The sequence below is a fragment of the Eleginops maclovinus genome, chromosome 8, assembly GCF_036324505.1.
Source record: "Eleginops maclovinus isolate JMC-PN-2008 ecotype Puerto Natales chromosome 8, JC_Emac_rtc_rv5, whole genome shotgun sequence".
Classification (NCBI taxonomy): Eukaryota; Metazoa; Chordata; class Actinopteri; order Perciformes; family Eleginopidae; genus Eleginops; species Eleginops maclovinus.
This window is the reverse complement of record NC_086356.1, coordinates 8,820,797-8,843,447: the sequence shown is the minus strand read 5'-3', so window position 1 is coordinate 8,843,447 and position 22,651 is coordinate 8,820,797. Positions and strand designations below refer to the sequence as shown.

General features: G+C 40.0%; 1 protein-coding gene across 1 annotated transcript in view; it reads right to left on the bottom strand.

Annotated features, from left to right (window-relative positions):
• The window catches only part of si:dkey-112m2.1 (transmembrane protein 132C), a 122,043-nt gene extending 101,526 nt beyond the window's left edge, over positions 1-20,517 (bottom strand). Inside the window, 1 exon segment of the mRNA XM_063889825.1 lies at positions 20,436-20,517. Within this exon segment, the coding sequence (XP_063745895.1) occupies positions 20,436-20,502 (67 nt within the window). The 5' untranslated portion in view covers positions 20,503-20,517.
• Positions 20,518-22,651: the final 2,134 nt, after the last annotated feature.

Genomic DNA, 22,651 nt, shown 5'->3' with positions numbered 1-22,651 from the left:
CCACCATCAGTCAGGAGGGGGATGCTCCATGTTGTGTTTTAGTGTGTGTGTGTGTGTGTGTGTGTGTGTGTGTGTGTGTGTGTGTGTGTGTGTGTGTGTGTGTGTGTGTGTGTGTGTGTGTGTGTGTGTGTGTGTGTGTGTGTGTGTGTGTGTGTGTGTGTGTATGTGTGTGTGTGTGTATGCAGTGTCAGCTCTTGTTTTTTGTTGTCTTACACTATATGTTAGGATGTTAATTTTATACTCAATGAGCCATTTGCTGCTCATTTACTCCCCAGCTGGTGTCAGGACTCAGGAGTGACCTGTCATAAACTGAAAAGCAGTCCAATTTGCTCGTAAACATATGAGTATTTACATGAAGTGAAATATTAGGCTTGGCTATGTCCTCCTGCACACTCCGGAGTGAGGTTTGAGAGCAGAATCAATAAAAGGCAATGTGAATGGTTTGAACATTATTTTTTCCAGGTGCTTTGTGGATTGACATGTTTCTGTTAGCACAACCTTGTTTGCTTTTTTTTGTGCCTGGCAAGCCAAAAACAAATAAAATCTGGCTATTCAACTTTAGATTTTGACCATGCATCAACAGTATGTAACACATGCTACCTTTCAGAAAAAAAAACCCATCTCCTTACTGTTGTCCAATGGGATAAAAAAAACATGTTACAAGCTATAACTTCTTCTCCTGGTTTCCTTTAACTGTCGGTGCTAATCCCTGACAGTGTTGAACTGGATCAGTCGAGGAGTATATGCAGAAAAAGCACTTTTGTCTGTTTAAAGTGTGAAGTTCATACTACAAACTTATATGAAGCTTTACCAATGGCCCAAATTCAAACACAAAAGTATAACATTACATGCACGTGCTCATCCAAATGAGAGCAACGCTTCTATGCCCTCCACCATAAAGTTTGCCTATCATGACTAAAGTAACCCGCTTGAAGCTATGAGTTTTCAAACACTATATATGTACTTCAGCAGTCGAGGTTATGGTCGTTGTAATGTGCTGACTCGTGGTTTGATTGTGTTGCCATCTGTGCAAACTCAACAAAGCGGCGGGAAGTGCTCTAACAAGAGGTGGTGAACAATCTCTTCATTAACACAAGAGCATCCTCCATAAACTGGATGCCCTCCGGCGAGCCACACTGACCTGACTCAGCAGCAGTGCACTGCGATGCCCCATCACTCCAGCTTCAGCCAGTCCACTGCAACAGCCACTTCTCCATTTTACACAGAGATAAGGCAGTTAAATCCTTAAAATAGTGATGTAATGAAGTCATTTTTTCTTAAGATGATGAATACGAGTCTCTTTGTGTTGTAGACTTACCACATGTTGCATATATCTTCTTTGTTTCTAAGCTCCTGATGATATACTATAGTTGAAGGCCATGAAGACAGAGCAGAGAATAAGAAGATGCAACTGTTCTGGGCAGATTTGAAATCAATAATATATACGACTTTACTTTTACTTTGGCCAGCATCATAACCTTTGTCTTAGGAGAGGGAGAAACAGAAATCTACTGTGGAAAGAAAAGTGCAATCTAGTATTTGGACAAGTCACTGTCCTTAACATCAGACCATAAGTGGATTTGTTTCAATAAACCATTTCAGGTTTTCTTTTCTGTTTGTTTACCAATAAGAAGATCTTCAGGAAAACATTTGAACTTTTCCATACAACCTGTTTGATATGAACTGAAAGGTAGAGAGAGCCTTTGTATGTGTGTGTGTGTGTGTGTGTGTGTGTGTGTGTGTGTGTGTGTGTGTGTGTGTGTGTGTGTGTGTGTGTGTGTGTGTGTGTGTGTGTGTGTGTGTGTGTGTGTGTGTGTGTGTGTGTGTGTGTGTGTGTGTGTGTGTGTGTGTGTGTGTGTGTGTGTGTGTGTGTGTGTGTCTGTGTTGTGTCTGTGTGTCTGTGTCTGTGTCTGTGTTTTTCTGACTATCCTTAGCGGAAGGATGGAAGGTCTAAATAAAGACTTGATGCACTGCAGAATGTGTCCTGGCTCTTCCATTAGCTGAAGTGACACATCACATGTCACATATGAGCAGAGCAGCTGTGTGAGTGGTCGTGTATCCGAGCAGCACCGTCACAGAGTATTCCTATAGCCAGTATTATTACTTTGTGCGGGCACTGTGTGAATTCGTGGTTCACGTAATGATTCAAGTAATGATTGCGTGAATCCAGCTGGTTGTATACAGTAGATGGTTTCCGGGCACTCTTGTGCTGCAGAGAAACAACACTCAAAACTGGCAGGTTTATAGCTGTTCTCTTATATAATCCTTTGTTCATCAGGTGTTTGTTCAATTTATATGATCCAATTATTGCTGACCATTTTGCCCTTGCCAGCTTGCGGCTTGTTGGCACAAGGAAGCAACCCTGCATAATTGACCCTTTTTAGTCCCGTCTGTTTACGCTCTGCGCTCAAGGTATGCAAACTTGGAAGTCGGCAGAACCTCGGTGAACTTTCCCCTTTGTTTTTAAAAATAGATATGCTATGTAGGCTTAAGCAATGACAACAACAAGATGTTGTCCACAATAATGAACCTCAAGTGTGCATGAAGGCAGAGGGCTATTCAATTATGCAACATCTATAAGGACCTTTGCGCTATCTATCTCCTTCTCTTAACAGAATTAAAAATAAGTCATTAGCATTTGGCTGACACAGTATGTCGTTTATTTGGGTACACACGTCTTGAATCCTACAGTAACTGCAAAAGTTACTTGAGTCAAAAGTTATTATTGTGAAGATATCCTTTCATTTGATACCGTAATTCTTGTTTCTTGAAGCTACATTGACTTATCTATCAAATTTAGCAACAGTAACTAACTTGCACTTTTGATTGGTCTGTTATGACAGGCTGATAGGTTCAGGGATAATGACTCAAAAAAATCTGATGATTGTGTGATGAGATGTAAGCAAGTTTAATTTGTTCTGCAATCTGCCTCTACACTAAAGTGAACCGGCCTCTTCAGTGTATTTCAATCACATCTTTAAAATGCAAAACAGAAGCCAATAGCTGCTGAGGTCTAATCGTCTCATTTGGTTGCATTAATTACACTAATGTCTCAAAATGAATGTGCCAATGTGTAAGTGCTGTGAAATTACTAAATGTTGCAGTTTTTTAAAAAGTTTTTTGTTCTATTTAAATGTTCAATTAAATGCTCACTGACGTCGATAGACATTCATGAGCGGTTTCTCTAAACATCGGGCCGTACCTTAAAAACACTAGAAATAGTATTTAACTTACAAATTAAAGGCATCAGAGCAATTTGTGCACACACCTAGTTTCCATGCAAAGTAAGTCCTCTTGGCACCTATTATTGTGGCTGGCCTATATGTCTGTGTGTTTGCATCAATGTGGGGCGCATGCCTGATGGTTTTAATAACTATGCAAGACTGAAGACATCTCTGCATATGAGTCTATTTGTATGCATGTTCCCAGATGTTTCTTTGTTTGTATTCACATGTTGCGCATACTCAATCATGTGTGCAAACGCATCCAAACTCTCATTAATCATTACTTGTTTTGAGCGAGCTTTTCCCATGATGGACTTATTTCCCTTTCTATAGCGAGGAGAACATGCCGGGGGCATTTTAATGTTCCACCTCCTCAACATTCCTCAACATTCTTCTTCATTACAATGCCACAATACCACAAACATGACCTGCACCAATAAAAAGTTCCATTAATTTCATCACGGCCCAGAATAGATTTCCTGCGATCCTTGTGCTGAGGCGGCTTTCGGCACAATGCGACGCACTGAAGCTGCCCTAAATTATCATACAAAAGAAATAAAGAAAGGGAAAGAGTAAGATTTCTTTTTAACCCTGCTCCTCATCAGACGCTCGTGCACACACAACACAGCTGCATCAAAGCAAGAAATTCATTTATTTTCTGCTGTGCCTTATTCAGTCACCGCATGCAGTCCCCAAGTTTATGAAAACACACATTATAATTAGTCTACAAAGACTCACTGAATATTCAGTGGTCCACATCCACTGTCTCATTTTACCACAATGTGGAATGAAAATAGATGAGTACATCTACAACTTTGGGACTGATTTTTGATTAGCTGAGCCGAACACTGTGCGGCACAAAAATAGATTAGTATACATAATGAAAATAGATTCTTCTTTCCTGCCCTGCTTTGAAGGATGATCTTTCCAAATGTATTACTTCACTAATAATATATAATGAGCTTGTTTGAAGAAAATGCTATCTTTACTGGGATAATAGATTCGGCCACATTAAACCAATTTCTCAGTACAGTTAAATGAGTCTTACTCTTCTTTCCTCATCCCATCATGATGCTTTTATGTGCGTTATTTAAAACTGAAAGGAAGAAAGAGGCGTTTTATTGGATTGGAGAAGATTTCACCCTGGTAGCGCTGAGCAGCCGCAGCATCACCACAACACAAAGCACGACAAGCATTTGTGCCACTCTCTCAGCGGCCGCTTGTCAGTGTCATGCCGCCCACAGACTGTGTGCCCTTCACTTTGTCCCAGCTCCCAGTTTGGGAAGGTGTGCTGGGATTATGTACAGAATGCTATGCTCGCTGCAGGGGCTTATACTTCACAACACAAGTCTGATTCCCATTGAGGAGCCTGTAATACCACACCTGCAGAGCCAGATAAGCTCTCAATCCTTCCCTTTATTCTAAAGCTATTATTCTGCTGTGTAATATTACATCAGCGGAAAAAAAAAAATCATTATGAAAGAAAAGGTGCGAGCAAATGGAAATCAGGCGACAATTTATGATGTTAATATTCATACACATACCTTGTTTTGCATGGTGGATGCACTGCGGGTTGTGCAGCAGCTCATTCATCCCCCAAATGTTTAACAGTGAAACTTAATCGGCGCACCGCAACGCAAACGTTATAATCAACAGGCCGATCATTCCTCTGACAGGCGAAAAGATAAAGTGTTTTTTTTCTATAATATTGCAGACGGGGGTGGTGTGATGGTGCAGAGGTAATTTGACAGAAGGGATAACGGGTGTTCATGATTGATGGCTACCTCTCTTCGTTTTTTTTTCTCACGATTATATCCACTGCTTCCCTTTAAACAAGCTAACCTCAAACAGTCAGTCAGCCTTAAGATTTATCCACAGACGGCCAGGCTTAAAACTCTTGGGAATTGCAACCCAAACAATTATAAATGATAGTGCGATCAGTAAAGTTGTCTTTGGACAAGTCAAGTTTATTTCTATGTTCAAAAAGGTCTTTAATTTTCTCATTCTGCCTGTGTTGCTGCACCTCTTTTAACCCTCCGTCTGAAACCAGAGCCCAGTCTGCTCTGATTGTTTAGCTCGTCAGCTCTGTTGCGATTGGTCAACCGCGTAGAAATGTCCAGCCTCTTAGCCTATCACGTACAATGTGTTGGAGCACTAGCCAATGGAAGCGTGAGTGTTACATAGGGATGTCACCAAGTCCAACCGAGGAGTTCCAATCAGGAGGGGATTGTGTGGGAGAGAAACTCCTTCTAGAAACTTGGGGATTTTAGCCCTTGCAGACCATTTTCATGCACAAAACATACTGTAACAAACTACAGGAAAGGGAAATTCCCCAAAACCATACCATGGGACCTTTAACAAGTGTCATTTACAATAAAATAGCAGACAGAAAAAGTGATCCATCCCTGACCGACACAAATCTGGTGTCCTGACAGGTGATAGGGTCTGAAAAATCAGTGGCCAGCCTTTGATCTTCTTCCTGACCCACTTAATTAACCATCTCCATCCATTACTAAACCAGAAGAGTCTTTAATATAGCAAAGTGAAGCATGAATTTAAAAGCAGCATGATTCCATTTCCTATAGCTTTGATGAGCAGACACGACTTTGTGAGTGCGCAGTGCTGTGGCGGTGCAAGAGCTGGCCAGGAAATGTCAGGTCATCAGAATCCTGTGATTGCAGTGCTCCCACGGAGAGGGTTCAGGGGGTACCGAGCACAAAAACATCTCTAAATGTAAATCCAATCTAATGAGCTCACCAAGGCATAATTTAATCAAATCTACATATGAAAGAACCTCTGCCCCGTGCAACATCAGGATGGAAGTGGAAGTAATTAGCTTTACAGATTGGAGGTATATCCCGCCTTGCCAGGAAATCCAACCTATGAATTGCAGGATAAATATTTGCTGTGCAAACTCGGATTCATTTTGGACAACAAAGCAATCATGTTTTGAAGATGAGTAAACAGACTAATAAACTACTGAGAAATAAAGTGTTTGATGCAAGAGATTCATGATAGCAAGTTTCCTCAGTGTGATAAGGGTAGCCAGTTATTTAGTTATCATCATTTGGCTTTAAAGGATTTGCTAATGTTTGCCTTCTCAATGTACTTCAGAATATTCCAACACTCTTTATAAAGGATTGACAGTGCTTCATGTGTACTGCAGTCAACCTGCTGGTGGCGTTAGAGGAAAAGCCTTTGAATCTCGTCAGTAAGATTCATGCTGCAGTGATCATACTTGTTCTTTCATGCAGATTTCTACCTTTTTTGTTTTATTTCATAGTTAATTAAATGTTTTAAAGGCTTTCAGTTTGTCGGTTGGACCAAATTATGAAGGGTAATAAAGACATAATAACTGCAGCTCTACTTGATGTACTGTTAACAATAATGTCACTTTTAACCAGAGGCTGGAGAAGTACTTAGATCTTGTACTTGAATAGAAGTATAAGTCGAAGTATAGGTGTAGGAATACTCTGTTACAAGTAAAAGTCCTGCAAGTACCACACGTAAAAGTACTCATTCTGAAGATTTGTCCATTTCAGTAATATATATTATAGTTTTAATGGCTTTGTATACTGCAGGGTAGCTTTTGAATTTACTCCACGTGGAACTAAAGTCTGATTTAAGTGTTGATCGTATTTTACATCATTTATCCAAATCTGTAAAGTAACTTAAGCTATTAAATACATGTAGTGGACTAGAAGTACACCATTTACCTCTGAATTGTAGTGGAGTAGAAGTACAAAGCAGCACAAAATGGATATACTCAAGTAATGTACAAGTACCTCAAAATTGTACTTAAGTACAGTACTTGAGTTAATGTACTTAGTAACTTTCCACCACTGCTTTTAACAACCCGATGTGCCCTTTGTGTATGTATGACATTAAGTCAGAGATATCTGTCTTTTCTAAGTGTTGAGATTCAAACAAAGGAAGATCTGCTGCTGCAGATAACTTTAAAGGACAGACAGATACCGCTCAGAGAAGATTGTTCTGATCCTGCACCCAGCATGTGAGATGTAGAACAAAGATTGTAATTCAGTACAAAAGGAAAGAGCGGAGCATACTGTTCTTTGTGTTCTTGTTAGCTGCTCGTCAATATCTTCCTGTATTTCTCAGCTCTTTCAGACTCCAGGGACTAGATTTGTTTTGGTCGAAAAGAAAATTCCTGACCTGAGCAATTAAAGAAATGGCATGTTGTCAAGAGAATTGGAGCTCGCCATATTATTGTATTCTCTCCAATAAAAGATAAGGAAAGCTCCATAGAGATGATGATATATCCCCAGCCTATTTTTATATGAAATTACTTCAAGCCCAATTCCACAACAGTTATTGAATCTCCAGGGAATCCAGCAAAAGATCCCACATGGGGACCCAAGCAGTATGATGAGAAGCTAAAGAAAATGAAGGCGCTGATGGAAATCACACCTCAGGCAGGGAGTGTTAGACTTGAGTGGATCATGTCAGTCCAGCCGTATGCCTCCTCAGTTACCTTTAACAAAAGTGGCATGTGTCCCTCATTGCCTCCATTGTAAAGTGAGGGGCCAGATCCTCACTGTATTCATGGTGATTAAACACACACACAATGGCTAAGAGAAGCACAATTACCTGCTGGAAAATCCTGGCACTCAAAAGACCCCGGACTGGTACCAAGAGCCCACAGAAGGCTCACTCACTCAGCTTCAGGCCCACAGCGAAACAAAGGGGATTTCATGTCTCTGTTAAATCCTTGGGCTTTGGATACATTTTGACTCCCCCTTATATGTACCCTTTTAAGAACTGATTTATCCTCTATTACGGAGGCACTGGGCCCAGATCTGGCCCTGGGCACGCTCAGCGAGCCTCTATATTGCTCATGAGGGAAACGGGGACAGGCTGACTAAGTAAGAGACATCGTAAAATCACTGTTATTGCCTTGGATAGGGTACAGGCATGTGCTAAGCGCAGTTTGAAGGCACTCAAAAAGCACATTATGGCCTATAAGTGATCAGATATTTAGGGTAAGCTGATCAAACAGTTTGCCAAAGCCTTCAAATCTCCTAGGGGTTGACAAATGTTGGAACAGCGTCCAGATCAGGGAAAAGCCTCAAACATCGAGGCAGAGATTTTGTTCTATTTACATATAACTCAGAATCCCTTCACTGGAGAGAAAATTGGAAATGAGATCTCAGCGACAAGCTCTGCCCTCTTCATTTTGTCTGACGAGTCAAAGCAGCCAGGCACTGGGTTGGCCATTTCTCTTCTATGTTGATTGATTCTGGTGAGAATGTGCGCTGGTTGGTCTGGCTACCAGTGGTAATTAAATTCTAAGGAAAAGTAAAGGCCATGGGTGGCGGGAGGGTAAAAGTAATGAATGTGTGGAGATGGAGCAGTGGATGCAATGGACAAAGTGGAAATGTGGAAAAAACATCTTTCAATGGATTACAGAAATAACGCATGACACACAGGTCAGCACATTCATCCAGACAATGCCAAGAGAGCTGTAGGGAAATAAAATGTAGCATCAAACAGCTGAGTCACATCATAAGAGTGACAGAGTATGAAACATTAGGTCACTGGTGGCAGACGCCTATGGATAGCGGCCATTTAAACTGATAGGGATGGATGGATTAGTAGCATTTTATATATCATATTTGTTTATTGTCCAATTATTTAAAATGGTAACTTAATACATGTGTATACCACACAACAGACACAAGATACTTCGTCAGTGGAACAGAGCATCCTATCAGGTATTTAGACACAAAAGTAGCATACAATAGTAACTTGTTTTGAGACTTGTTTTTCATTGTCCTAAGTGTTTTTGTTTTTTGCTTTTAAGGTTCTTTGTATATTTAAATAAATATTGCTCTTAATCCTAAATAGTTTCTGAGAAATACTTTTTATTATTTGCATATTTTTTGTCTACTATGGCAACGTATTTTCTTGGATTGTTTATGTTCGCACCACCAGACACCAAAGCAGATTCCTTGTATGTGTAAATGTACCTGGCAATGAACTTGATTCTGATACTGATTCTGATTTTTCTTGGAATTGGAATGATATTATTGATTTGACATTTGAGGAATTACACCTATTCCTTTTTTTGCTGAGAGTTGGATGAGAATATGCTAATCTAATACAAATATTTAGTTCAAATGCATCAAATTGTTAAAAAAAAATCAAAGAAATGCTTTCCAATATCCTCTTATTGAACAAATTCAACATTGAACTTTACACAACAGGCACCGATAACATGTATTTTATTTTAAAGTGTAGTTTTCTATGGATGCCCTTAAATAAGTTGACAACGCAATGACAATAGAAAACAATACTTTGAGTAACCCTATGGAGCTACAGCCAGTCAGTTAAATTAGCTTTGCATACAATAAAAGTGTGTGGGGGGGGCGGTGTAGCAGCTAACCTCGCTATGTTTGAAGGTAATTAAAGGAGACTCAGCACCTCTGTCAAACCACAGCATCTAATACGAACCCTTCAGTAAAACAAAAGAGCAATGCAGGGTTAATATGCAAGCTTCAGAAATGCTAGACTTTTCCGCAAAACTGTCGGCAAAGAACATCTTGATTAATATTTATCTTTAATTTGCCAATGATATTTCTCTATTTGTAAAGAGTTTTGCTCTTTGATGAAGGGAACTTAGACATGAAAAGGGAGAACAAAAAGAGGTGCAGATGAAAGGGGAAGAAGACAGACTATGATGTGAAGGTGAGGGGGAGTGTGGTAGGGGGAGAGAAGGAAGAAAAGATCATGAGAGAAGGAGAATATGAGAGGATAACAAAGAAGACAGGCCACATTTGAGGAACCCCATTTCTGAGTATTGTGAATCTGATTACAGATAAAACATTTTAGCAGGGTGGGCCAAAATAGAAAAGCTGATTCTTTGTACGTGAATACATACACATCCAATAATCCCTGCAGAAACAAACACAGACACCATCTCACACACGCACACACACACACACACACACACACACACACACACACACACACACACACACACACACACACACACACACACACACACACACACACACACACACGATTGTTAATGCTCAAAAGCAGATTGTTCTCATTGCGTGATGACATCTGTTCCACTGCTACACAGATTACAATTTTCTGACCTAATAGGGACTACCAACTGGCCATCAGCACAGTTAATGTGAACTAGAAATTGACCAATAACAGTTTATTAAGGCTGCTCACTATTTTGATCTCAGGTCTGGCCCAAAAGTCGATCAATATCTGGGACTCATTCTCCTGACCAATGAGTCACCTGAACCATAGATGAATACAGCCACAGAAAAGCAATCCACACATGCCCCTAAAGCTTGTTCCTACACAACGTTATATACTGTTAAAATATCTTGAAGCAGCTGGGAACTATGCACAGTTGGGCACATTAACATATAGAATAAAAACTGCTTTAGTTGGCATTGGCTAACAGAAGTTTCATGCACAACTGCACATTTCTGATAATTTGAAATTCACAATTATTACGTTTGAAAGGAGGGTATTTTTATCTATTTATCACAATGGTTGAAGTGTGCAGAGTCCACCTGACTTGGCTTACTGCGTCAAAGTATTAACACCTATATGGTTATAGGTTTCGGAAGATGGAAGTCCCAGTGCTAATACATTTCTTTATTGGCTGGAGCTCTCGGCAATGTTTACCTCTCTTGAGGCAGTGTTGCTGAAAATTGGAAAGGGAATTGAGCCAAGGTTTTGGAAGTGCATTCCTTAAGGTGCGGGAAGGTTTCCCCTCAGGTTACAATTCTGAAATGTCTATCAAGTTTGAAATTAAAATTCACCTGTCTGTGTGTTCTTTTTTGTTTTGTTTTCTGTTGTTATGCCAGGCTGGATATATTTGTTATCATTTTGTAAATTTAATGAACTGGGTGGTAAAAAAGTCAATTAGGAACAACTCTTAACCTCAAAAGAACCATGCAATGATGAGACAGATAGATAGATAGACAGATAGATAGATAGAAAGAGACCGGCTGACTGAGAAAAAGTTACCTCAATGTCTGTGAGACCCGAAAAACAGTTGGGACAATTTCCACTGCTATCAATCATGTTTGGACAAAAACGAAAACCCACCAAGGTAAAAGCTTCCTGACCTGAGCAGCTAATGGCTCTACAAAGAAACACGCCAATCGACCCTGTCATCATCTCTACATTGGTATCTGCAGCATCCACACTATAAAATGACACAAAATGGCAGAGCTCTCTTCAGAAATACAAGAAAGGGAATTATATAATTGGCTTTCTCCGACAACGAAGCGCAAACTTCTGCACCACTCATCCATAGAGCGATGCAGTGTGAGGCAATCTCAGCAGGGGAGGTTAAAGCTTTGGAACCACACTTGTAGCAAAAGGAGAGCACGTACTGCACCTTCACTGTCTTGTGGGACAAAAGCTGGTGAAGCGAAAGAAATATTTGATCTCCCTCTGTCAATCTTTCCGACAGGAAGTGTCAAAAAAATGCTGTTAAGATTCTCTCTTGGCTCTGATTGCATAGGTGCTTTTTTCATTTCCCTCTGATTTGCTAGGAGTGTTCTGTTAGTTATGCTAATTGTCTCTGGACCACCCGTGGAGTGTGATCCTTTCCCAGTTGGATGGCTGTGAAGTTGTTTGCCCAAGCAGATGAGTCTGTGTGTGCCTCTGTGTGTGTGTTTACAGTGTGCAGCTACCAAAGCTTGTCACCAAAGCTTTAGCGATGCTGCGCACGTGCGTTTGTGTGTGATTATGTGTGTCGGGGTGCATCAGCACAGATCTTCATGCGCCATACGTGGTTGGGCACGCTGTATTCCCAATTCTCCAAACAACAGGAAAGTGCAGCAATGTTTCATCTTCACGCCGTCATATATCGATTATTCTTCTTTTTATCCTTTCCAGCTTTGATCTGTTTAGTATTGCAAAACCTTGGGGAAAATAAAAAGAGTCATCGTATCTCTTCTCCCCCACTGGATTACATCTATGGATTTCAGGGAAATTAAATGACCATATTTTATGACTGAAGGAATAAGGAGTACGATCCCCTCATTTGTCATGCTGTCTAAAGCCTTTCTGTATCATCAGGTTCTAACTCAATGTATGCCTCAGTATTTTCATGAGTTGAGAAGCAACAGACCACCCTGGCCTTTTACAGGCATCATCAAACACAGCTATAATATTCAGAATTAGAAGCAAAACTCAGGCTGTTCTCATACACCCTAGGTAGCTATACCTACAGCTGTCATTTATATTGGTTTATCCCACAAATTAATGTCTATCTAGCTTAATCCATTTTTTTGTAAACCAGAAAATATAAACAACAAAAATGGTGTAGGGACAAGGGGGATGTCAGGGTGGATGGATTGGTCCAAATCCACCAGAATTTCACCCAAGAGACCTCTGTTGAAGTCTTGTTTGAAAGCAGGGTTGATTTATTTTACTAGTGACTTTTGTACTTAGTTACGGGAATTCCGTAGTTACTTACTGGTTCCTACCACATCTTTCCCAAAATCTTTTTAACCCAAACAGTCTTTTCCTTCATTTAGTGAAGTTGTTTCCAGTGAAGATGGAAGTTTATGATGTAAATATGTTTATTTTAATACATGTAACAGTGAGAAAATGACATCTGTTGCTCAACATTTTTGGAGGTCGCACAAAAAACAAGGAATAACTTTAATTAAACAGTATTAGAAACCATTGTATGAGGATCTATTGCACAACTAAGTGAGCTCCCACATCTAAAAAAGAATTAAGTGCACCATTATGCCTGTAATTTAAATTCCTTGCACAGAGAGAAGTGATGGAATGTCCTTGTACAGTGCAATCAATGTGCATCATCAAAGTCATTTGCTATCAATCACTTAACTTGCACAGCTAATGACATCAGCTAATGCCATTAGCTAAATAAGAGTGAACAAAACCTCGCCATCCATATTAGTCAGTCTCGAGGCCTGCCACTGTTTATGACATAATGAAATAGCTATCTTTTCCAAAGTGTTCTGCGTGTACCCCAGAGATAACACAACCAAGGGCTACTTCTGTTTGTATCAAATTAGACGGAATGAATAAATCCTTGGAGGTATAATATGTTTGTATTTGAATATTGGATGCTCAAAGTGTTTCTCCAAAAAACACAAGGTCTACAAGGTGGATGAGAAGGGTCTATCAGCAGGGGGGTAAGATTTCAAATCCAATGAAACCATTACAAGTGATTCATTTCCCAAAAAGGCATACAGTGTCAGAACCCTTCAGAAGAGCTGCTTTTCTGGTCATCCAAACTAACTTATATACTGTAAACCTGTGATAGAGTTTAATTTATTTTCCCATTACAAAATCACTTAGGATTTAGGGAGAGTGCAATAAACAACTCTAAATGTATTCCTTATACTGTATATCATCAAATAGTGAAGTTGTTTTATCCGGCTACACTACTGTATTTCCAGGGTTGCCATGGTAAGGCTTTTAACATGAACCTCTTGCTGTCAGGGGAGGAAGCATTTCAACCCAACCCTGTCACCTAGAAATTACATTTATGCACTACTAATTGCAGCAGAGGCATTTTGACAGAAACATAATAAAGCTGTCTCATTTAGTTTCTGAATTAACCTAATGTGTAAATGTTATAATTGAACAGCAAGCCAAAAAAAGCTCCTATATTTATGTTGATGAACTTATGAGAGAATAATTGCGGTCCTTATTTATTTTGTATTGTAACTTCAGGTATTGCACAGCATGTATTTACTCACGTACTGGAAACAACATTGGCAGTGAACATATTTCAGTAAGAAATAAATACAAAATCTACTTGGCAAAAAATAAATGTGTGTTGACAATAATCTTGACTTGTGGAACTAGAGAGACAAACATCTTTGCTCTTAATTATCTGGCAACCATAACAGTTGATTACCAGCTATTTACAGGTGAGTGAATAGTTGAATCACAGCTCATGGTGAGATATAGTATTGATAATCTATAATTATAGTAGCTACTGATTTCTTTCAAACGTTTCCCAGTCTGTTCACTTTTGATTTTCAAGCATTACATCTCGATATATCTATATTGACAGTGGATCAAATGACTGTCTGCCCTGTGCTATGTGCTGCTCAGAGTGAAAAACCGTAAAGAATTGATCCCCCCAGTATCAATATGTTCTTCGGAGCTGTCTACGTTTTTTCTCTAAAGGTTTTTAGGCTCTGCTTTTCAATGTCCAGCCTTATTGTACTCAATGTGTTGCAGCAGTAACAGGCAGCTGTTTCAATACAACAACATTCACATGGCAGGTAGCACATCATGCTATATAAAACCCAGATATTTTCTCTATGGCGTTGGTGGAGACCAAAACAGAGCTAAAATGGGAGTGAATATTGGATTTATATTCATCTGGTTAACAATGAATGCTTGTACTTAGTTAAATGAAGATAAGCTCGAGTGTTATTGTGTTCCCAAGGCTATATGTTTTACCCATGTACTGAATAGATTGACCTATAATGAAAGAGGTATACTACAACATTATAGTCTACGTGAGAAGCTGCCCCTATTCCAACTAGGCTGTCATGTCCTCATAGAACTACAAGTGGGTCAGTTTTAATTAAACCTAATTCGATTGACTTCATTACACACCAAAGTACTCAACGCTGTTTCATTACATGACCTTTTACTTAAATTACACACTGTAAATATGACTTTTGTGTTTGTGTGCTATGATAAGATGACATAAGGCTCCCTGGTGCAGCTTTTCCTCCGCTGCTCTCTAATGCCTTGTGTACAATATAGTATAATCCCATAATAAAACTTTAATTCAGTGTTACTACATTGTGTGCACTGGGTTTGGGAAATTGTTACATGTGTGTTTTTCTAGAGGGGCTCTGGCTTTTATGAACAAAATGTGTTCTTTTAAGTGTGATAAACTTTGACTTTGCCTTTGTACTTTATTCTGTTTTGAGAACAACCCACGGTGTTTAAGAGACTTCATTTTGGCTTCCCAGTCGTGGCCTCCAGTGACATATCCAAGTTCTCTTTTTATGGTAATGGGTATCACAGCCTCTAGAAATGCCTTTTGAACCAAAGGGTGGGACCTTTTTCAGGAGATTTTCTACAGTCAGCTTATTCTATAGGCCTTTCCTTTTACTTTAAGCAGATTTTGCTGCCCAGAAGTACAAAGCCAGCCCCGCCACCCCTTCTCCCTTGAATGAAAGCAGGAGATGCTCACAGCCAACAAGTAATATCCCATGAGACTTTGCTCCCCAAGCAAGTTTGGATTTCACAGCCTTAATGTGTATGCAGGGTCACTCCGGGCTCTTCCTCTCCACTAACTTGGCACGTTTTAGGTTTCATGTTTTCTGCCTATTTCATCAGTGGATTGTTAAACAATAGCTGTAAAAACTGAGGTATAACAGTTCAAAGAATAACCTCAGTTGTGTAAAATCCTCCGCAGCCTCAAAGGGTGTACAGATGCCGGTCAAGGCTTCACTGATAATTCACAAGAATATTTTTTGGGTTATCTGTTTTCTTGAAATACAGATCTGACCTGTTACCAGTTTATATATTTTAGTTTGCTTCAGTCCAAGGTCTTTGATGGTGATTTTGAATATGGTGAAAATAGAAAATGTGACTTTATAAAAAGGGGCAAGCATTTTAAATGAATTGCCAGTCAAAGAAGATCAATCACAATAACAAACATTGCAAACTGAATTGGCTTACAGGATGAACTCAAGAATAAGATAGAGTTTAAAAAAGCTTACAGCATTAAGCAGGAATCAAGAATCCCCTACCCGAAACAGTATAAATGTTACAGTTTCTGAAGACATGGTCCAACAGTGACACAAAAATCTGTCTCTGTTTTCTCTATATCTTATGTATAATAACTGAAGTCTTGACTATTCAGGAGTAGTATGGTGCTCCAGTTTCTCAGCCTCTTTTTCTCCATTGAAATTGTAACATTAAATAACCCGGTATCCTAGAAATGATGTTCATACACCTCACAATTTGCCAACACTCAGTTCTGATGCAGAAAGTAGTGAACCCTTAATGTTGAGAGGCAGAAAGTGTGGGTGTGCAGGTCGGGGTGCTAGGTAAACTTGTTTGACTTGAATGCAGGCTAATTGACTTCCATTCCATCCTTTAAATCCTATCCACAATTATACCATAAGATTGATCAAGATTTAGTCCCCTAATCTCTAAGTAATGCAGATTACAAAGGCCTGCAGATTGGAAAACAAGTGCCCTATAGGGTTTATTAACAATTGGGTTTAATAAACAATGGTTTTATTAGAGTACTGTGCCATTTTCATCACTCTAACATAGTAATTAAACTATGGGGCTAAGACTCCTAAACGCTGATCATACATATTACCAGTTGTTCTCGAATGACTCGGGCTACTGTGATTTTGGTTCTGTGTGTGTGTGTGAGAGGGAAACCAAGAGAGCTATTATTAAATTAAGGCTAAATGCGTTTTGGTTTTGGAACTTTTCAACTATCCACCCCATGCAATCCACTCTTGCTGGGCGCCCACACAAACTAAAGAGCAGGCGAACTTTGAGTGGGAATCCTCCCACTCTTGTTAAGCGCAGTTCCCTGGCATTCAACTCACGTTGCCAGGTGAGGACATCTAGTCACTGTACAGACAATTTTTTTTGGTTGCCGTATTCTGAATCCAAACTTAAGTGATCCCTTTGGATGGTGCAGTGTTAATAAAATCATAAAGTTTTCCAATTCTGCAAAGTTCAACTCACTGTGAAATAGTTCCTGGGCAGTTTTTCACCCATGAAACCTTTTTTTTCTACATGACTAAGAGATGACAATCCTCCAATCTGTTATATATAAAAAATGCATCCCATCCTATAGCATGACAGGCTATATGGAGTATTTTCAAATGTCCTGATGGCTAGTTTGACAGAACGTGTGTGTGTGGGTATCCTCTACAGAATGTGCCTGTCAGTGCACGTTTCAAAGAGACAACCTAGAACCTCTCGGTGAAAGCAATCAGATGGCTGGACAGTTATAATATCCTCTGAGGGGCTGCCCACCGGGGGGTTGACTGACAGGATGGAATCTTTTTTTTTTCCTCTACAATTTCACCTGTAAAATTAATTGGCTGACTATAACCAGTGAGTTATGGATCCGTCTATTGCCAACCTGTGTATTTGTAGCTTTCACCTGGTAAAAAGAGCCACACCTGATATTTTTCAATCCCGATCAATATTTAAGGAATCATTCCAATAAACTTTTCACCCCATACTTTTCCCTACTTACAAATCTAGTGGGTTGGGGCCAGTATTTACACACGTTTCATTTCCCAAATTAACACTGGAGTAACACATTCACTCTTGTACACATGTAGTCAATAAATAGGCAGACGATTGATAAAAACAAAAGTTGGATAGGAAGACTACGTCAGAGAAGAAAACTCAACGTAGTTTAGGTCAAAGACTGGCATCAAAAAGAAACTGCTTGCATGTCTCTGTAAAGGATAAAATACATTTCCCACCAGCACATCTAAAGCTCACTAATAAAGACATTGTTTCTTGTTAGTTTAATCCATTAAATCCAAACACCAATCTTGGTGTTACGTTCAATTCAACCCTCTCTTTTGATCCGCACATAACATATCAGCAAGATCACCTTCTTTCTCCTACGCCATATACTGTAGCTTAATACATCTGTGTTTGATGCAGAGATCCTAATTCACACCTTTGAATCATCTAGACTGGATTATTTGTATCTTTTGGCTGTGAGGCCTACTGCGTTCTGGTACTATGCATCTTCAAATGCTTAACAATGCTGCAAGACTCTAAACTAAAACAAGGAACTTTAACCACATGACATCTGAGGAGACTTACAAAATCTTAAATGGGCAAGCCCGTTCTTTCTTGAATCTTATACTCAAAACTCAGGACTCCCTCGGAGTACAGGGTTCCTGTCTGTACTCAGCAGTGGCTCAGTCAGTAGGGGCTTGGACTGGGAATTGTAGGGTTGCTGGTTCAAGTCCCCGAACAGACAAATATCCAATCCCCCCTCCCCATTGCTCCCCGGATGCTGCACGATAGCTGCCCACTGCTCCTAGTACTAGGATGGGTTAAATGCAGAGGACCAATTTCACTGTGTGTGCTCTGCTGTCTGCATGTATGTGACAAATAAAGAGGGTTTCATCCTCCTATTCTACCCAGAGTGACGAAGTTAAAGCTTGTTTTCCTATTATACACCCTTCTTATGGAATACTCTTCCGAAGGAAATCAAAATTCCATTGTGGCTTTTTAAATCCATACCTAAACGCAAACACTTTACTTAACTTTCAATTAGTTCCTTATTCTTTCATTATCCAGCCGGCAGGTCAGTCTCAGTCTCTATGTATTATTTAAGTAGTTACAGTCCTTGTTTGTGTGTGTGTGTGTGTGTGTGTGTGTGTGTGTGTGTGTGTGTGTGTGTGTGTGTGTGTGTGTGTGTGTGTGTGTGTGTGTGTGTGTGTGTGTGTGTGTGTGTGTGTGTGTGTGTGTGTGTGTGTGTGTGTGTGTGTGTGTGTGTGTGTGTGTGTGTGTGTGTGTGTGTGTGTGTGTGCGTGGGTCTCATTCTACTTATCGGATCTGGATCTCCATCCTCGAGGATATTCATCTTCTTTCAGCCTCTCTGTCTCTTTCTCTCTGTCAGGGTTCACATACCATGGCCAGACTCATGAACCGGTTGTCGTTTTTTTCTTGTGGGAGGCATCACTGAACTCTGAGTGTTTGTGAGGTTTTGTCTGAACCTTCATGCTTGGAAGGTTACATCCACACACTTGTTCAGGTTCAAGTTCTATGCATCTTTTTGTCATGTGGATTGACTGTATCCTATTATTTTTTGGTCTATTCTGTACACAAGCTCAATTGCAGGGCTGTCTATCCTGGGAGAACAATACATCCTCAGTCACTCTCCGAAAGTTTTTCTCAATTTCTGACCTGTTAAATCATTTCTTTGAGGTTGAGTTTTTCTTCAGCACAAGTTAGTGTCTGTCTAAAAAGGACAGAGGCAGTTGATTGCTTTACGGATTGTCAACTCCCTTAAGGAAATGTGTGATTTGTCAACACGTCAACACTGTGTGTTCATTAAACACACAGTGTTGTCTCCCACGTGGCTTTTCTCTTGGCTATTATAAAGTAACAGTATTTTCCTTGAGCACAGCTTCCCCAACCACTTCTGCAAATGAAAGTTTTAGATAATATGGCAGAAATGTTGTTTTCAATCCGTCATTTAATCTGACTGCTATTGATGCTAATGGACCCAGGTTTAGTGAGGCTGCCTAATTCTCCCAGATCTCAGCGATGGCATTTTTAAAAGATCTGGAAATTAATGGAAGGATGGACAAAACTACTCAAAAAATAAATAGTTTACACTAAATACACACGGTATAGCGAAATTATAAGAAAGATGTTTTGCAATTGCCTTTGATTGGCAGGTAAACAGTGAGGGATAAAACACTTATTTTTTCTGCATACAGTTTTGGTCTGAGAAAGCCCACGCAACTTGCAAAATCATACATAACACCCAAAGATCCATACTCTCACAGGTAAATATTTACACAGAAACATCAGAAAATATATACACACAGGTGCACAGACTCAGAAACACACACGTAGAGAGAATTCCCCCACACACAAGATGTTTTCCATTTGCAGAACTGCTAAAACTTGGCAAAAATATGCACTTCCTATTGTGCTGGGTTGTGTCTGCAGCCTGTTGTTGTTCCTGGTACTCTGCAGTGCCATTTCTCTCTCTCTCTCTCTCTCTCTCTCTCTCTCTCTCTCTCTCTCTCTCTCTCTCTCTCTCTCTCTCTCTCTCTCTCTCTCTCTCTCTCTCTCTCTCTCTATCACACACACACACTCTCACACACTGCATCCCATTAAAGTGCAGCTACAAAACCAGAACTACAACAACCGAAAACCCACACACTCCGCAGGCAACTGTCACAGTTCATTCATGGTAATATTACAAGTAATTTTGTATTCTGCCACAGCAGCTTACAGCTAATTATATGTCGCATAAATCATACATATCCTCTTGGCGAAAAGAGAAATAATTTGCATTTCATTAAATATTCCACACTGAATAAAATCACTCTAAAAAGGTCGACGCATTTACAGTTGCTCTTATTATGTGACCATTACCTTTAATTTCCATAATGCATGTTCGGGCTGTATGAATAGAAGTGCTCGTTGACATTAGCTAAGGTTTCTTAGGGGTCTTACCTGTGCACAGGAGAAGCGCGGTGATTCCCACGCACCGGAGCGGTCCCATGTCTCGCCTTGGACTCATGTTTATTCGAGGGAGGGGGGAAATGCCGCTGGATAACTCCTTCAGCAGAAAGCCGCACAACTTTGCACGTAATTTATCCTCTCTGAGCAGTTCTCCATTTAAAACAAAACAGCTGTATTCCGTGCGAGACCACCTGCCATCACAGAAACGAACGCACGGTCAATGTCTTCCTCTAAAAACACAGTTATGTAGATATTCACATACTAAATCAACTTCTCACATGTTTCTTTCTTGCATTTTAGCACCGTGCATGATTTAACTATTAATTTGAGAGAATAAAACAGGTGCCTTGGGGTGCGTAAAACAAACCGTCTGTCACCAATCTCACCCTACAGCACCCACAATGTTTAACAATTAAAAAACATGTGAACAGATCAAGCACTGTATTATTCGTGCCTCTGAATCTTGGCTTGTGCACACTTGTAAACCACATAGGCTACAAAAAGCAACATTAACATCTTTAAATGGAATTAAGTGTTATGCCGTTTTCTTACCATGTCTCTTATTGCAGAAGATACGGCGCCGCTGTCTCATCCAATACTGACATTTAAAATACACCCGTCTCTTCTTATCAGGCTGCAATTATTTCATCAACGATAAGAGCAAAGAAAGTCCTCAAAAATGTCGGTTTTGCAAAGAGATCATGACACGCGCGGCTTGTGGTTTTTCTATCCTCTTCTTTTTCATAGAGCGCTGGATTGACATCGATCCAAATCATCTAGCAAGTGACATGTAAGCACATCCGAAATATGACAAATAGTCCCCTCAACTTTCCTCGCGATTCACATGGCGGTGTGTTAAAGTGGATCCAGGAGCTGTTGCCGCTCTGCGCCCTGTGGCTGTGGACAAGGAGAGTGCTGGTGCAGAAACTGGGGGTGGGGAAGAGGGGGGGCACACACCGGGCTGGATTGGCAAATTAGAGGGTATGCGGGCATCACGTCAGCAAGTATTGTACCACCGAAGTCCCGGTAAAATCACATGGGGGTTGCAATTGTTGTCATGTTCTCAAAACCGTTGGAGAAAAAAAAGTTGGAGGTAAATTTGAAAGGGGCTTTCCACCTCAAATGTGTAAATATTTTCGGTTGGATGGTGAAAGTTACTCTACATGTAGACATTTCATAATTTAAACACTGCAGATTCGCTTCTTTAGTAGCTAGGTAAAGTCATACAGCATGCATTTAAACTGCATTATTTTAAAACTATTTTACATAAACATAAAGGCAATTTTGATAAATGGAGCGTCCTCTTACACCTACAATAGGCTACAATCTACAATATGCAAAACAGCAATCTGAGTGTTGAGATATATAATGAAGTTTCATGACTAACTGGCACCCCACTCAGTTTTAAGTGGGTATCAATGACACAAAACTGTGCACATTACATTTTTATTTTACCACTCCCATAACCTGAAGGGATCATTAGGGTCCAGTCCAGGGATGAGAGGAAAGGCAACCTGTAGTGCCACGGGTCCATCATGAGAACCAACAGTGCCATCTATGGGGCACGCTTGACTGCAAGCTGCTGCCCTCAGTGTGCTCTATGATTCACGGCTCAGACATGAGGGAATACTGCAGAAATAAAGATGAGTCTGCTTCAGAACATCTGTGGGCTGAACATGGCTGATTTATGTAAAACAATGCTTGTGGCTTCTTCAGTGGCATTAAGACTTAATGATAATACTATATATCTACTGCTGGAGTAGGCCTAGTTAAAAAATAGTTGTCACCGCATGTTTTAAGTCATTATAAAATAGGTCACATCCGTCACTTTTCACATTATAGACACACACATCCTCCAATAAAATCCTTTTAACCGAAAATGCAACTTCAATACATATGGCAATAGTAAAATTACAATGTTAATACATTGCATACACTGCAATGAGGTTTGGGTCTCACAAGACGTCATACATTAGCTGCCTCTATGCCCATTATTTTCTACTGCTCCATCTTTAATTTCTAGTAGGGAATGAAGTCACACTCTCTCTTTATATTTGTTAAAATCAAAGTGTCTTAGCTTAGTGTGTTAGCACGTTACGCTTGTTAGTGCCAGTGAAAAGCTAGTGGCTGCCATTCTGCAATGTGTTTTGACGGCGGTTACTGCTGATAATGCTGTCCTGATACCACAGCATTGTCACCATAGCGTA